This window comes from Palaemon carinicauda, chromosome 15 (genome assembly GCF_036898095.1).
Source record: "Palaemon carinicauda isolate YSFRI2023 chromosome 15, ASM3689809v2, whole genome shotgun sequence".
Taxonomy (NCBI): Eukaryota; Metazoa; Arthropoda; class Malacostraca; order Decapoda; family Palaemonidae; genus Palaemon; species Palaemon carinicauda.
Genome location: NC_090739.1, coordinates 3,316,692 through 3,333,515, shown reverse-complemented (window position 1 = coordinate 3,333,515; position 16,824 = coordinate 3,316,692). Strand labels below are relative to the sequence as shown.

The 16,824-nt window shown below is 44.2% G+C and overlaps 2 protein-coding genes across 3 annotated transcripts in view; both read left to right on the top strand.

The window, feature by feature from the left end:
• The window catches only part of LOC137654444 (zinc finger HIT domain-containing protein 1-like), a 36,560-nt gene extending 21,259 nt beyond the window's left edge, over positions 1-15,301 (top strand). Inside the window, exons 3-5 of one of the 2 annotated variants that reach the window (XM_068388067.1) lie at positions 11,419-11,641; positions 12,073-12,329; positions 14,960-15,301. In XM_068388067.1, coding sequence (XP_068244168.1) covers positions 11,419-11,641; positions 12,073-12,301 — 452 coding nt within the window. In that variant the 3' untranslated portion in view covers positions 12,302-12,329; positions 14,960-15,301. Of the gene's footprint in view, positions 1-11,418; positions 11,642-12,072; positions 12,330-14,959 lie in introns of those variants that run through there. The other variant, XM_068388069.1, reaches the window with a different exon arrangement.
• LOC137654443 (ubiquitin carboxyl-terminal hydrolase 50-like) lies at positions 12,647-14,708 on the top strand. Its single transcript, XM_068388066.1, has one exon. It carries the CDS (start codon positions 12,649-12,651, stop codon positions 13,954-13,956), a length of 1,308 nt encoding a protein of 435 aa, XP_068244167.1. The 5' UTR covers positions 12,647-12,648; the 3' UTR covers positions 13,957-14,708.
• Positions 15,302-16,824: the final 1,523 nt, after the last annotated feature.

The window sequence follows — 16,824 nt, the reverse complement described above, 5'->3', positions numbered from 1 at the left end:
CTACCTTGGAACGTTTCCTAGTTCTTCTTTCCTCATTGACCCGTTTATAGTCCGAACGGTCGCCTCAGGATAAGTTCCATGTGGGGCGATCCAAGTTCCGGTGGCTTCAGGCAATGTTTAACCGGACTCCCTGGCCCTATGGGACCAGCGGAACTATTAAACCTGCAATGGGTGTTGACCTATGGAGCCTCTTGATGGTAGTGGATATTCTCGTCCTTTCCCCACATTCTTGATGCGGTTCTCGGACTCGTCAAAGGAAAGGGGGGGGGGCATGTTCCGGTCCAGGCCTATGGTCAAGACCTGAAGGATACCTCTCCATCATTCAGGCAGGCTTAAGGGCCTTAGTCTGGCCCCTCTTCAGTCCTACCGCTCCTGCCAAGTCGCCCCGTTGCGTGTCGACTTCATGCTAACCAGCAGGGGACGCATTTTCACACCTTCACATCTTGCAGTAGAGATACCGGGATGATTGAGATTCTCTCAATTCCACCATCGGCTCTCTCATTCCAGGCAGGGGAATGTTTCTCTCAGACTATCCAAGCAGAGCCTCATAGAGAGAGTGTACCTAGGGGTCTTTGACCTTGGGTAACCAGCAAGTGCTGATCTGGGGGACCTGATCGCGACAGCTTGGAACCTCAAGCTTCCGCTAGTTTTCCCCCGAGACTCTGGCAAGATGCATTCCGGTGATGGTGGGACAACTTCGACGCCTGCGTCTTCCCTCCTTTTTGTCTGCGGACAATGGGTCTCAACAAAACCAGGTTGTCTGTCAACCTTTCAATGGGAGAGCTCCACTGGGACTATGCGCAGAACGGTTTCTGGACCCTCTGCTTCCCCTGACGGAACTCCCGGGAGAGCTTCTCCCACGGCGCAGGCTACTCAAGCAACCACACTGCGACATCTCTCCCGAACCGGGGCGTCGCTTCGGCTTCATGCCTGGAGACACTACGCTTCCTCCTCTAGAAGAGACAACCCGCTACAGTCGCGGTACGGAGGTCGCGTCATCTGCGATAGTCATCCACAGGGGTCTCCCAGGCAAAGTGAAGAGTCTAAGGTGGTTGGTGCCGTGGGAGATATACCTCTTCCCGTGAGGCCTCTTCTCCAGCAATAACGGTCTTATTGCCTTTCGGCGGGAGGAAACTCCTTTCCGCTCTTGGCAACGAAGCCTGTCGCTCAGCCTTTCCCTGACCTTCAGGCTTAAAGGAATAACTTTTTCCTGCCCGCTGGATCTATTCTCGCTCATGCGAAGCTACGATCGTCCCTGCCCTAGTCGGAGGAAGACCTCCAACTTGGAGCATGGCTCGGACTTTTAGTCCTTTAAGAGATCTTCTCAAGACCCTTTTACGACAGGCCTCGGATTGTATTCCGCCTTGGGTCTTCTGCTCACTCTGGCCACGGCCAGTGTGTAAGCAATCTTCTTGGTCTCTTACTACTCCCCCCCTTTCTAAGGAAGAGGGGAAGGCAACATTCAGGCTCGCTCCTGAGTTGTTGGCTAGACTCAGAATCTGAGGGTCCCGACCCTTCGGTCCGATTCATTCAAGATTTTGAGTCTCCATTCTGTGTCTGATGTCCCAAGACCTTCTCTTTCTTGCCAGTACAGGAATCGAGAGGTTAGCGCTGGGAACAGCTGCAGTTTGGCCTCAGTTGCAGCCGATTTGGGAACACAAGGAGGACATGGGGGGAGAGTCACCAGTATACCTCTTCAGCCCGGACTCAAGGACATTCATCTCGACCTGTCTTCAGACCCTCCCCCGTCACGTCGCCCTACAGCACGATGTTGGATACATCGCAACGTCCCTCGCCTTCGAGTAATACTACTCTGTGACGCAGGTGCTACAAGCTGGAGTCTGGAAGCGTCTGATGACCTTCGCAGCCCGCTTCCTGCAGGGCGTGACCCACAGGAGTCTCGATACGTTTTCTATCGCTCTGTGGTGGCTACACAACAGCTGGTCTAACCTCAGGCTCCTTTTTGGACAGGTAGCAGAAGGTTGAGGGCATTGTTATCAGGTTTTAGTCTGCATGAACGAAAGAAGTATGTCTGGCCCTTACTTCTTTCTTCATCATCCCCTCTACGGGGAAGCAGCATCCTGGTCTCTGCATAGCTGACCTCGAACCTCTGCAGGTAAACCATGCTTCCTTGTGTTCCGAGTATTGAGTCAATACTGTCGCGTCCCCCATACCCTGACGAGGTGGTATTGGGAACGTCCTAACCCAGAGTTCCTTCTGGAACTCCAGGTCAACTGCCTAAGACGGGTCACACTTCTTCCTTCACACACAAGCTTACGTAGGCCACATGGTTCCTTGCGGTGCAAGGAACTTGTGAGGTGCAGGGACTCCTTTTCTCGAGTGCAACTCACTCGGATTCTGAGTCCCCGGGTAAAGCCAAAGCCAGTATGGCTGGGGACTTTCCACCCTTCCTAAGGGATAAGTCACCCTTTGTAAATAGCGTGGTTTGTATTTCGGTTACGGAACAAATGACAAATTCGAAGATAATTTGTATTTTTCCTAACCATACAAACCTTAGCTATTTACACATATTTGCCCGCCAGCCCTGTCCCCCAAGACAAGTCCTACCTCTAAGTGAAAGTGAGTATTCACCTGTGTGTGAGGGGGAGGAGGGGTAGCTAGCTACCACTCCCCTACCCCCCCGCTAACTAGCGCGGGGGTAATACACCCTCGTTAAATTCTAATGGCTCGCCATTTCAGCTACGCTAAAAGTAATACCCTTTGTAAATAGCTAAGGTTTGTATGGTTAGGAAAAATACAAATTATCTTCGAATTTGTCATTTTTCAATATTAATCTTACCCGATGATCATGTAGCTGTCAACTCCGTTGCCCGACAGAAATCTACGGTCGGGATACGCCAGCGATCGCTATCCAGGTGGGGGTGTACTCAACAGCGCCATCTGTGGTCAGGTACTCAAGTACTTCTTGTCATCAAGAACTCAATTTTTCCTCTGTCGTGCCGCCGGCAAGACCTACTTGGATACGCTGTTGATTTTGGAGTCTTTTGTTCACGATTTGGTGATGTATTTGCTCTAAAGTTTAGCCTTCGCTGTTCAGGAAGCTTTATCCTTAGCTTAGCAAGCTTTTGGTATTAATTTGATTTATTGGGTAATTTTGGAATTCCCCCTTGACTACTTCTAAATTCAAGATGTCTGACCATTCCCAAGTTCCTAAATACAGGCAGTGTAGTGTTAGGACTTGTACTAGGCGTCTTCCGAAGGCCTCTATAGATCCTCACACCGTATGTTCCAATTGTAGGGGTAAATCCTGTCAATTGGAAGATCGATGTGGGGAATGTGCTGGGCTTTCGGAATTCGATTTTAACGAATTCCTTAGATATGCACGTAGGTTAGAGAAGGAGAGAGATAGGAGGAGTTCTTCTCGCTCTGTGGATTTTTCCTCTCCCCATGCCCCTCAACCTTTTCCTTCCCCTGTGGTGGTGACTCCCGAACCTGCTACGAGTGCTCAGCCTGCAATGGCTGATATGTTGCGTGCCATTCAGGCTCTCGGTGAGAAGGTGGAGTCGTTGGTTAGTGACCGCAATCAGCTCTTGGCAGATGTCAGAGAGCTGAAAGCGAAGAGTGCAGTGGGAAGTGTTAGTGCTAGTGATGTGCATAGTGTCAGTGTCAGTGTTGCGCATGAGGGTACATCTGTGCGTGCCAATCGTCCTCCCAGTCTGGGACCTCTTGCAAGCTCCCAAGCCCAGGTGAGAAGCAATGTCGAAGGACCAAAGGGTTCGGCAGGCCTTGATCGGCGCACGGATGTATCCTCAGTGGTTGCGGACGTATCTGTTAAGGATCGTCCCATCCACATACAGACGAATGAGCCCTTACATTCCTCGTCTGTGGAAGAAGTTTCCAGGAGGAAACGGTGGACCAAGGTCTCACGACCGCTCAAACGTAAGGTCCCTTCCGAGCTAGTCCAACGGCCCAGGTGTAGCCACTGGGTCAGTTCGGACTCGCCACAGTCATCTGATGACTGCACACCTCCCAAGAGAGGTAGAGTGGTCCCTCAACAGGCTACTGCTCCGTCTGTTGTTGCTCCAACCACAGTAGACCCTAAGTGGTCCATGCTGCAGACTATGCAGTCTCAGCTTGCGGCATTCATGCAGGAGTATCATGCCGAGAAAGTTAACACCTCTCCTGTTAACCTACAACCCGCAGAGGTTGTGCGCTCAGCAGATACTGCGGCTGCCTGCTCCCACACCCCACCTGTGAGAGCTCCTCCACCGATGCGCAGTCCTCCCTGCCAGACGCGTTCCAGCACTATGCGGCTTTCTCCTCAGCCCATGCAGCATGCTCTGCATACCTTACAGCATGCTCCGCATACCATGCAGCATGAGCCGCATACCTTACAGCATGCTCTGCATACCATACCGCATGCTCCTCAGCCCACCGCAGCCCCTCCCACACACCAGCCCTCTGCTTTTGTTGTTGCCAGCTCGCAGACTGACCAGCAGAGGCATGATGTTGGATCCGCAGGTACGCATGCACCCGTTCTGCAGGATTCAGCCGTTCAGCTTGCTACTCTGCCTTTGCCACTCACAACTCAACTTTCGGATGATGATGTATCGGATGATGAAGCTGCTCATCTGGATGAACCTCACTCTGATGTTGAAGGACACAAGTCTTCGCCACCCTCCTTAGACTTTCGCAAAGTCCTTGCCTTGTTCAGGGACTTGTATCCTGAGCATTTTGTGTCTGCAACCCCTCGTTCTCCTCCCTCCGAGTTTGCTCTGGGCATGCAGTCTGCTGCGCCTGCCTTCACCAAGCTTGTTCTCGCCAGATCATCTAGGAGAGCTTTGAGGGTTATGGGGGACTGGTTGCATTCCAAGAAGCAACTGGGAAGGACCTCTTTTGTGTTTCCTCCTCCCAAGCTTGCTTCTAAGTCGAGCGTCTGGTATGCCACGGGAGAGGAACCTGGCTTGGGGGTTCCTGCCTCTGCCCAGGCCGACTTCTCAAGTCTGGTTGACTCTCCCCGCAGGTTGGCTATGAGACGTTCGAAGATCTGCTGGTCCTTTTCCAATTTAGATCATCTGTTGAAGGGAGTCTTTCGTGCCTTCGAGATATTCAACTTCCTCGATTGGTGTTTGGGAGCCTTAAGCAGGAAGACTTCCCCTTCAGATAAGGACTCGGCCATGCTGATCATGTCTAGCATGGACAAGGCAATTCGGGATGGGTCTGGTGAACTTGCGGCTTCATATGTATCAGGAGTCCTCAAGAAGAGAGAACATCTTTGCTCCTTCTTATCTGCTGGTATCACTCCTTGCCAGAAGTCAGAGTTGTTGTTTGCTCCTCTCTCCAAGTGTCTGTTTCCGAAGGAGTTGATTAAGGGGATGGCTGCCTCACTTATCCAGAAGGATACTCATGATCTGATGGCTTCTTCTGCACGTAAGGCTAAAACCTTACCTTCCGTGCCTAGACCCTTCCGCCCTGCAGCAGTTGATACACCTGCTTCTAGGTTCATCCCGCCCTTTCGTGGCAGAACCTCCAGCAGAGGAGGTACCCGTGCAGACAGTCACCGTGGCAAGTCTAAGAAGGGTTCCAAGTCCGCAAAAGGCAAGTTTTGACTGCCTTCCTCTCCAGACAGCAGTAGGAGCCAGACTCAAGACCTTCTGGCAAGCTTGGGAGAGCAGAGGTGCAGACGCTCAGTCTGTGAAGTGGCTAAGGGAGGGATACAGAATTCCGTTCTGCCGCAATCCCCCTCTAGCTACATCTCCCATCAACCTCTCTCCCAACTACAAGGAGAAGGACAAGAGGCTAGCGTTGCAACAAGAGGTGTCGCTCTTGCTACAAAAAGAAGCGGTGGTCATAGTCCGGGATCATCAATCCCCGGGCTTTTACAACCGTCTCTTCCTGGTAGCCAAGAAGACAGGAGGTTGGAGACCGGTGCTGGACGTCAGTGCTCTCAATGCTTTTGTCACCAAGCAGACGTTCACGATGGAGACGACGAAGTCGGTCCTAGCAGCGGTCAGGCAGGAGGACTGGATGGTCTCGTTAGACCTGAAAGACGCATACTTTCACGTCCCCATCCATCCAGACTCCCAACCTTTCCTAAGATTCGTTTTTGGAAAGGTTGTGTACCAGTTCCAAGCCCTGTGCTTTGGCCTAAGCACGGCACCTCTTGTGTTTACCAGACTGATGAGGAATATTGCGAAATTCCTTCACTTGGCAGACATCAGAGCCTCCCTCTATTTAGACGACTGGCTTTTAAGAGCTCCCACAAGTCGTCGCTGTCTGGAGAATCTCAGATGGACTATGGATCTGACCAAGGAACTGGGCCTCCTGGTCAATTTAGAGAAGTCCCAGCTCGTCCCATCCCAGACCATTGTCTACCTGGGTATGGAGATTCAGAGTCGAGCTTTTCGGGCTTTTCCGTCGGCCCCAAGGATCAACCAAGCCCTAGAATGCATCCAGAGCATGCTGAGAAGGAACCGATGCTCAGTCAGGCAGTGGATGAGTCTAACAGGGACACTTTCATCGCTGGCCCTGTTCATCGAGTTAGGGAGACTCCACCTCCGCCCCCTTCAGTATCATCTAGCTGCTCACTGGATAAAGGACATGACGCTAGAGACGGTCTCAGTTCCTGTTTCCGAAGAGATGAGGTCTACTCTAACGTGGTGGAAGAACAGCATTCTTCTCAAGGAAGGTCTACCTTTGGCTGTTCAGACCCCCGACCACCGTCTCTTCTCGGACGCATCAGACACGGGCTGGGGTGCGACACTGGACGGACAGGAATGCTCGGGAACATGGAATCAGGAGCAAAGGACACTTCACATCAATTGCAAGGAGTTGTTGGCGGTTCATCTGGCCTTGATAAACTTCAAGTCCCTCCAGCTAAACAAGGTGGTGGAGGTGAACTCCGACAACACCACAGCCTTGGCTTACATCTCCAAGCAGGGAGGGACTCATTCGAGGAAGTTGTTCGAGATCGCAAGGGACCTCCTCATTTGGTCAAAAGATCGAAAGCTCACGCTGGTAACGAGGTTCATTCAGGGCGATATGAATGTCATGGCAGATCGCCTCAGCCGGAAGGGTCAGGTCATCCCCACAGAGTGGACCCTTCACAAGAATGTTTGCAGCAGACTTTGGGACCTGTGGGGTCAGCCAACCATAGATCTGTTCGCTACCTCGATGACCAAGAGGCTCCCGTTGTATTGTTCTCCGATTCCAGACCCAGCAGCAGTTCACGTGGATGCCTTTCTGCTGGATTGGTCCCATCTCGACCTGTATGCATTCCCGCCGTTCAAGATTGTCAACAGGGTACTTCAGAAGTTCGCCTCTCACAAAGGGACACGGCTGACGTTGGTTGCTCCCCTCTGGCCCGCGAGAGAATGGTTCACAGAGGTACTGCAATGGCTGGTCGACGTTCCCAGGACTCTTCCTCTAAGAGTGGACCTTCTGCGTCAACCTCACGTAAAGAAGGTACACCCAAACCTCCACGCTCTTCGTCTGACTGCCTTCAGACTATCGAAAGACTCTCAAGAGCTAGAGGCTTTTCGAAGGAGGCAGCCAGAGCGATTGCCAGAGCAAGGAGGACATCCACTCTCAGAGTCTATCAGTCTAAATGGGAAGTCTTCCGAAGCTGGTGCAAGGCCAATGCAGTTTCCTCAACCAGTACCACTGTAACCCAGATTGCTGACTTCCTGTCACATCTAAGGAACGTAAGATCCCTATCAGCTCCTACGATCAAGGGTTACAGAAGTATGTTGGCAGCGGTTTTCCGCCACAGAGGCTTGGATCTTTCCACCAACAAAGATCTACAGGACCTCCTTAGGTCTTTTGAGACCTCAAAGGAACGTCGGTTGTCCACTCCAGGCTGGAATCTAGACGTGGTCCTAAGGTTCCTTATGTCATCAAGATTTGAACCACTCCAATCAGCCTCTTTTAAGGACCTCACATTAAAAACTCTTTTCCTCGTGTGCTTAGCAACAGCTAAAAGAGTAAGTGAGATCCACGCCTTCAGCAGGAACATAGGTTTCACATCTGAAACGGCTACATGTTCCTTGCAGCTCGGTTTTTTGGCTAAAAACGAGCTTCCTTCCCGTCCTTGGCCTAAGTCGTTCGAGATCCCAAGCCTGTCCAACTTGGTGGGGAACGAACTGGAGAGAGTACTTTGCCCAGTTAGAGCTCTTAGGTACTATCTAAGAAGGTCAAAACCATTACGAGGACAATCAGAAGCCTTATGGTGTGCTATCAAGAAGCCTTCTCTACCAATGTCTAAGAACGCAGTTTCTTACTACATCAGGCTTCTGATTAGAGAAGCATATTCTCATCTGAAGGAAGAAGACCTTGCTTTGCTGAAGTTAAGGACACATGAAGTGAGAGCTGTGGCTACTTCAGTGGCCTTCAAACAGAACCGTTCTCTGCAGAGTGTTATGGATGCAACCTATTGGAGAAGCAAGTCAGTGTTCGCATCATTCTATCTCAAAGATGTCCAGTCTCTTTACGAGAACTGCTACACCCTGGGACCATTCGTAGCAGCGAGTGCAGTAGTAGGTGAGGGCTCAGCCACTACATTCCCATAATCCCATAACCTTTTTAACCTTTCTCTTGAATACTTTTTATTGTTCTTTGGGTTGTACGGTCGGCTAAGAAGCCTTCCGCATCCTGGTTGATTTGGCGGGTGGTCAATTCTTTCTTGAGAAGCGCCTAGGTTAGAGGTTGTGATGAGGTCCTTTAGTATGGGTTGCAGCCCTTTATACTTCAGCACCTAAGAGTCGTTCAGCATCCTAAGAGGACCGCTAGGCTCAGTAAGGAAGACGTACTTAATAAAGGCAGAGTAATGGTTCAAGTCGCCTTCCTTACCAGGTACTTATTTATTTTATGTTTGTTATTTTGAATAACTAATAAAATGAAATACGGGATACTTAGCTTCTTTGTTAACATGTATGCTGGTCTCCACCCACCACCCTGGGTGTGAATCAGCTACATGATCATCGGGTAAGATTAATATTGAAAAATGTTATTTTCATTAGTAAAATAAATTTTTGAATATACTTACCCGATGATCATGAATTAAAGAACCCGCCCTTCCTCCCCATAGAGAACCAGTGGACCGAGGAGAAAATTGAGTTCTTGTTGACAAGAAGTACTTGAGTACCTGACCACAGATGGCGCTGTTGAGTACACCCCCACCTGGATAGCGATCGCTGGCGTATCCCGACCGTAGATTTCTGTCGGGCAACGGAGTTGACAGCTACATGATCATCGGGTAAGTATATTCAAAAATTTATTTTACTAATGAAAATAACATATTAATGGAAGATTTATTCAACCGTGTGATAGAAATAGTTGTAAAGTCCTATTATCAATAGGTTTTGTGCTAAAAGGAATTGAGTAAAATGTCATAAAAAAAAAGGATTAGTGCTCAAAGGGTTAATATAATCTTGTTTTCGGTTTATTTTTGGCTGTATACATTTGAGTACTGTACTGTACTTTAATTTGAACATTGCAACGTATAATTTGATATATATTGATTTGAAGTAATTGTCAAAAATTAAAATTTAAAAACTATTTTTAAAGCAAGTGTTATTTCTTGGCTTGTTGGATTGTTTTGGTATTACAACATTAATTATACCAGTATGTGAGTGATCTAAATATTTTTCTCTACCAGAGATTGGATACCTAAAACTGATAAAAGTAACACTGAAGTATAGTGGAACTTCAGAGGTCGAACCCTCAATCTCGAACAAATCCTCTTCAAACAAAGTTTTTGAGAATTTTTTTCTCGATTATAGAACTTATTTTTGGTCAAACAACAATGACAATGTACTGTAAATTGTAAGAGTACAGTACACGTATAACCAGCAGCATAACACCGCTCAAAAAAAAGGGCGGGGTCTCTCTAGTACTGTTGACTCCTTTAAATTTAGTAGCTTTTTTGCTGTCTTCTTATGCACACCCAAACAACCTTGCTGTCATAGTTTTTGGTTGTTTTGCATAAAGATACACAATTGGCCCTAAAATCTTAATGGTAATGATAAGCAAAAAAAGAAAAATTGTAAAAGCCACGATAGAATTTAGAAGAGATCCTTTCAAAGTCTGAGAGTGGTGTGTGCTTGATCTAGCAAAGCTGTATGGCATGGCAAAATTCACAATATGTACCATACCCAAAAAAATAAAAAGGGAGGAGCAGTAGCCCCAGCAAAACAGAAATAAGCCACTTAAATAAGTGGAGAAATTATTGAATTTGATAAGTGAGAAACTGTTAGCTGGTGTCCTTATAAATAACCCTGGATGGTCTTGCCGTGTAGTAACTTTTTCATCTACTGTAATTTCTGTGCCAATCAAAATGTTTTATAGTATTACTGTACAGTATTGTACACTTGTTTTCAAAAACCAAAGTTTTATCATCTAATTTGAGAGGGAGACAAAGTGCACAATGTAAGTGCATTGTATCCAAATGTCTGCACCTAGATACTCAGTTGTATTAAATGTTATAAGAGCTGAAAAGGAAGGTTGGTAGCATGGCACACATACCAACTTAATCTACTGTACCTTGTGTATTATGCAGTAGTCTTGTGTGGTGGTTCTGTACTCCATGAATGCTCGAAAAATATTTCACCATAGAAGGGGGTTCATGTTAATATAAAAGTTTATTGAACTGAAAGATTGTATTCTTTCTATCTCATTCTTACTGTACCTTAAATTTCATTCAAATACTATATAATAAAGTACTGTAGTGGACAGTACTTGACATGAAAGCTCATTTATATGGGTATCTGGTTTTTACAATAGCTGGTTGTAAGTACTTCATGCATACTTTTTCATGTACTGTATAAGGGATGTATGTCTATTTTTAGGGCCAATGTCTAATCTCCATTAAAAGTCACTTCACATCAGGTCTCTTAGAAAGAATTAAGCAAAGTTCTTGCAGTAATTTTAGCCTTCTGGAATCATTGTAAACATTATAAAGGATGTTTGAGCATAGATCTGGCAGTGATTTTAGCCTTCTGGAAGAGTTGTTAATGTTATAGATACTGTCTGAGCAATGGATGATGTCAAAAAGAAAATAAAGACTCGGTCAACATAGGTTGGTGTATGACTGTACAGTAGTCCAATTTACATTTATTCACATGGGTAAAATAAACTGTTAGTAGTCTTCCAAAACTAAGTAAGTTTGACCTCTGAGGTTTCACTGCACATTATTCAATTTTAGATTACTGTACCTCCTTTTTATACTAGCTAGGATTTAGAAAAAAAAACATTATTTTTGTATGTTAGGAAACATCGAGAACAAAATTTGGTTGCAAGAACTGAGGTGTTAGTAAAGTATACAATCATTAGGTTCATGCATTACCTTAGCTGTATGCTGGTTAAATTCCAACTCAAATAATATCGGCTAATTTTATTATTATCAAATTTTAAACACGTGGCCTTTTGATTTTGATTACTGCCATTTACTTGCTTTTTCAGGTCGACTTAAAGATGGACCACAGCGCCGTATATTGGATGAAGCCGCAAGGCGTCGCCGTGTCAGGAAAGCTTTGGAGGCCTTGGAACAAGATAATTTCCATGATGATCCACATGCTAATCTTGTTATGAGCAAGAAGGCTCCAAAGTTTGAAGAGTCATTAGATGGAAATAAGAATAAAGACCGTAAAAGGCGAACAAGAAGTACAGAATATTTTAAGCAAAGGTTTGGAGAATTTTTATTGTTTTATGGTCAGAAGATTACAAAATTCTGTTTCATAAAAATTAGACTTTGATATGACATTTGAAATTAAAGATGAAAGTCTGGATTTGAAATAAGTAGAACAATCAGCTACCATGAAAAGGATATTTAAGATAAAGATAATCTGCATTGCCATTTTAAACCTATGCTCTTTATTTCCACACTTGACTTATGCTAAATCATTAATAAAATGATTTTGGGGGAAGTGCCGTGGTAGATAGAAAATGTATTTAAGGCACAAACCACTTGGAAAGTTTAGTGTTAGGCTTTAGGCCAATTTTAAATACAGTGGTGTTTTTCTTTCTGGTTAAGATACAAATTTCACAATAAAAATTTACTCTTTTGTTACTATACTGAATTTGACTACTTTAAACAATTTTATATTATCTTTTCAGATTCCGTAAGAACTTCCCAATTCTTTTGGAGGAGGAGCAAGCTATTTGTCCTGAAGGTCCAAATTATCTCACAGTTCAAGCCCCACCATCGAAACTACCCGAGCGTCATTTATGTGCTGTGTGTGGGTTCCCAGCTCCTTATACATGCATACCATGTGGCTCTCGTTATTGTACAGTGAAATGTCTCAGTACTCACCAGGACACTCGATGTCTTAAGTGGACTGCGTAATTTTTATTATCGGCTCTACCTCTGAAAAGTATTTTCCTTTTGTTTTTAATCTCAATGACCAAGTCAGTTTTGATGGTAAAATTAAATTGATAGAAAGATTCCTCCAAGTGGAAAATAACTTTTTATATTTAATTGGAAATCAATTTGAATTAATCAGTATTTTCTTTTCAGCATTAATTACTGATAAACTGAATCAAGGTAATTCAAGAATGTACTATTTTTAACATTCTTGTGACCATAACTGAATAATATTCTTATAATGTACCTAACCAGGTTGATGAATTTTATATATTTATATGTTACTTTGCTATGCATGTACCTGTAAAATTTATTTCATTTGAAGAAGCATGGGAAAAAGGATGAAAAGCTTGGACTACCCCATTTCTAATTTCTCTGCAAGATATGATTGCCAACCAACAGAGGAAACCAATCCAGAAAAGGTTGCTTGCATTGAAGCTGGAAATTTTTATGGTTTTGAAGAGTTGGCAATAAGAAAAGCATGGAGATTAAACAAGCAGAGGTGCTCCATATTAAGGCAGGAGGAAGGGACAAATATGTTTGAAGGCTTTAGGGAGGCAGAAATAAGTAAAGCTAAAAAGACAAATTTGAAAAAAGTCTCATACCTTAAAGGTCTCCACAGATTTGAAACTAATACACCCTCTCCTCATAATGTCACCCAGAAAATACCTGGACTTCTGAATCTCGGAAATACCTGTTACATGAATTCTATAATGCAGTGTCTCAACTGTGTAGTACCTATAGTGAAATATTTTACAGAAGGTACATACCATAAGGATATTTATTCCCTGAGTAAATATGGAGGCACCCTGGCTAGGGAAGTAGGAGCTGCACTAAAGGCAATGAACAATGGAAATTATAGTCCCATTGCATTGCAGGATCTGAAATCTGCAATTGGTAATCTTCACTTTCCTTTTCGGGGATCACGGCAACATGATTCTCATGAGTTCCTTTTATTCCTATTAAGCTGGTTGCACGAGGACCTAAGAGGAGGAACTATGCCGGTCATGCAAGATACTCAAGATCGCTTGTTGCAAGATGTGGAAAATAATGAGTCATCTGTTATATGCTCACTTTTCCAGGGAGAAAATCGACACAGGATAATTTGTAATACTTGCCATTATGAACCCCTTTCCTATGAACCTTTTACGATTATGTCATTATCATTACCTTTTAGTGGGGGTTGTACTCTGGCAGACCTACTCCAGAAGACTTATATGGATAGCTGCATTGATTACAAGTGTCCAAGGTGTAAAACTCAAGGAAAAGGCACTCGTAAATCTGACATCAGAAAACTGCCCCCTGTGTTAGTCCTGCATTTAAATCGGTTTGATTATAACATCTCTGCAAGGAAAAAGCAAAATTATGTAGACTTCCCTTTAGAAAATCTAAGTTTGGTAGAACATGCCACATCAACAAAAAGGGGTTCCACTCAGTATAATCTATGTGGCGTATCAAATCACTATGGAAGTCTGAATGCTGGACATTACACCAGTTTCTGCAAAACTTATGACAGCAAATTCTGGTACAGATGTGATGATCAAAACATCACCAAGTTGAGAACGTCAGTAAAGACTTCTGCTGCATATTTATTGTTTTATCAATCTGCCCACATAAACAATTTGAACCTCAGGTGATTTTAAAGATACTGTATAAATATAAGAATGTGCGCAGCACAGATTTCATTTACTGTATAAGGAAAGGAGAATGGTCAGGGATGTGAAGTGGCTCAGCCATAACTGAGGCAATATAGGCTTTGTTTGTACAAGTGGATGGTCCTGTCCCTTATTTCCCAATCCTTGTGATTCCTGCATTCCATAATCCTTCCTTAAGACATTTCAGGAAATTTTTTCATACCCTTATTCCATTTCTAGTCTTTGTTATCCTGTAGTCTTCCTAGTGTATTTCCTTGGTCTATGCAAGCCAAGAGGATTACAGCCAGTTTTCTCTTAATGGGACTGGCATGTCTGCAGAATACATGGTCACTTTCAGCTTCCAGCGTGGAAGACAATGTTGTGGTCTCCTGAATTTTGTTACTTATAATGTGTAAGGCATGAAGCCTTTGAAGTAGAGGTAGGTTTTCTAGTCTCACAGGTAATGTGATAGAAATAAGTTAATTAGGGATGCTTTAACAAGGTTATTGCATTATGTCCCACCAAAAATTGCTTTTTGAAGTAGTTTGGTTGGTACTGCATCAGAACTGCCATGATCTTCATAAAAAGGTGCTCTCTTTAAGTTAGATGTAGAACTGAGAATGTAGGGATACTTTCCATGTCAGAGAGAACCTTCCAATCTTCACGTTGTCGTCTTGTGAATGTAGGATACATTCTAGAGAAATTCTTGTACTGTATTATGAAATAATGTCTCAACAATAAAAAATTCTAAATGTTATGTATATTTCCTAAATCTTTTATTTTTACAGGAGAATTAACTCCAATCTGTGATACTGTTATACTGTACAAGCCTAAATTATCTTTTATCTGCTGTCTGTCCATAGTCATGGACCAAAGTTTTATAGATAAATTTATTTTCTTTCTTTAATCAATAGCAGTTTACCGGTTTTACTTCTGCTGAATTTCAATATCACTTTAACAGGAAGACCAAATTCACATAAAATAATTGAAAATTTTTATATTTCAGAAATACTATACTATACAGCCGGAGTTACAGGTAGGTAACAGAGACCACTGGAAAAGCTGCAAAATATTGCTGCCTTAGGGTCAATTGAGTAATTATTCCCCTTGCCAACTAAAGACAGCCTACAAACAACATAATTCGCTACATGCACATTAATTTCACGTAGTTCACTTACTGTGCTATGTGTAGTATTACTGGTAGTGTAGCAAAAATGAACTACTATTTTTGCAACCTTTCCTTAATAAACTCTTAATTCATCTATGACAAAATAACTACTAAATTCTATTGTATTCACAATCCCAAATTATTAATAGTTTGCTATTTTTATTATTTCATTAAATAATTATAATTTAGTTACATTTTTGCTTTATGATTTCCCTCTACCTTTTCATTGCATTACTGTAAATTTTTAATTCCTTTCCTTTCTTTCGTGATATTCATTTTACAGTACTTCCAACTTATTTCTATCAAATACTATTTAATTCATTGCTGTATAGTAAATTAAAAGCACCCAGACTTTCCATTGTTGTAACTAGTTTCTGGAAAGACAAGACTTCTGTATGCGTTCAGTGCAGTTCATATAACCTTTCGTCTAACATTCTTTTGTTTTTATTTCCTTTTCTTATCTGTTATTCACACATATTTACTATTCATTTCTTATTCCATATTGTCTTTGTTTTCAGTATTTCCTACTATTATTCCTACATGTACACAAACCTTTTGTCCTTTAAAATTTAAAAATGTCTAAAGAAGGACTGGAACAACCATTGAATTCGTACAGGATTTGAGTGCAGGTGGGTAGTGTGTAAAGCTCCTCCACCCTCCTACTCTGTCAGAAGATCCTTATATTTGTCTTGAGCCACAATGAGTAAATATTACTGTTTCATCCTAACCAAAGGCTTTGATCTTTTTCTTTCCAGAAAAGGAATGTTGGTTGTTGCAGTTTGTGATTATGGAAGTGAAGGAAGATATTTGTACTGGCCGGGGATGGGGTGGTCGCTCCAATTGGTTTATAGCGAAACTGGCTGTAGATCCTCGGTTTCTGTGTGCGTCTTGTAGGTGGGGCATGATTGCTCACAATCATCCGCATGTGCCGAGTGTCGGTCGTGGCTTCCTTTGTAGTGGCAAGTGTATGTTTTGAAGTGAAAGAAGAGAGCCAATCTTTCTCCGGTGTCTGTGTTTCTGTCATTGCAACGCCTAAGAAGACCCGAGTGTCTTTCACCTGTTTCTTTCTGTCAGGGTAACTGCTACTTCTATCCATGCACCCCTGACTTGGTCCCTGGGGATTATGCAGCAGGCGTGAGGATATCTTGGATTCAAGTTTGCAGATTTTACAATTTCTTGTAGGTTGTGCTCACAAGGTGGCTGAAGCTGGTTGCCAAAGAGGGATCCGTGAAGCCCAGAAAACCTGGTGGCATAGAAAAGCTGCAGAAATACAGAGTTTCGCTGACCAACGTGACCTGCGCAGCTTCTATGCAGCAACAAAGGAAATATTCGGTCCCACACGGTCATCAGTGGGCGGCCTGAAGGACACGGATGGGGCCACGACCATCACCGACAGCGAGGGCATCCTGGCCAGGTGGAGGTCTCGCTTTGAGAACCTCCTCAATGACCAATGAACTGCCCACCACCTACCCTCCCTTGTGAACACCAAGCAGACACCCAAGACGATCTCCTGCGAATGACCCCGCAGCATCCCGTCCGTCACTGGATGGCACTACCACCCTCCATCCAGGACTTCAACAAGGCCCTGCAGCGCATGAAGCCCGGCAAAGCCCCAGGGCCAGACAAGCCAGACAACATCCCGTTGGAGCTCCTCACTCACGGTGGCCCCGGGTTGAGGAACCGTTTGATGCTCCATATACTGA

Coding starts and splice junctions, on each gene's coding strand:
- LOC137654443 (XM_068388066.1), top strand. CDS start 12,649: ATGGGAAAAAGGATGAAAAGCTTGGACTACCCCATTTCTAATTTCTCT.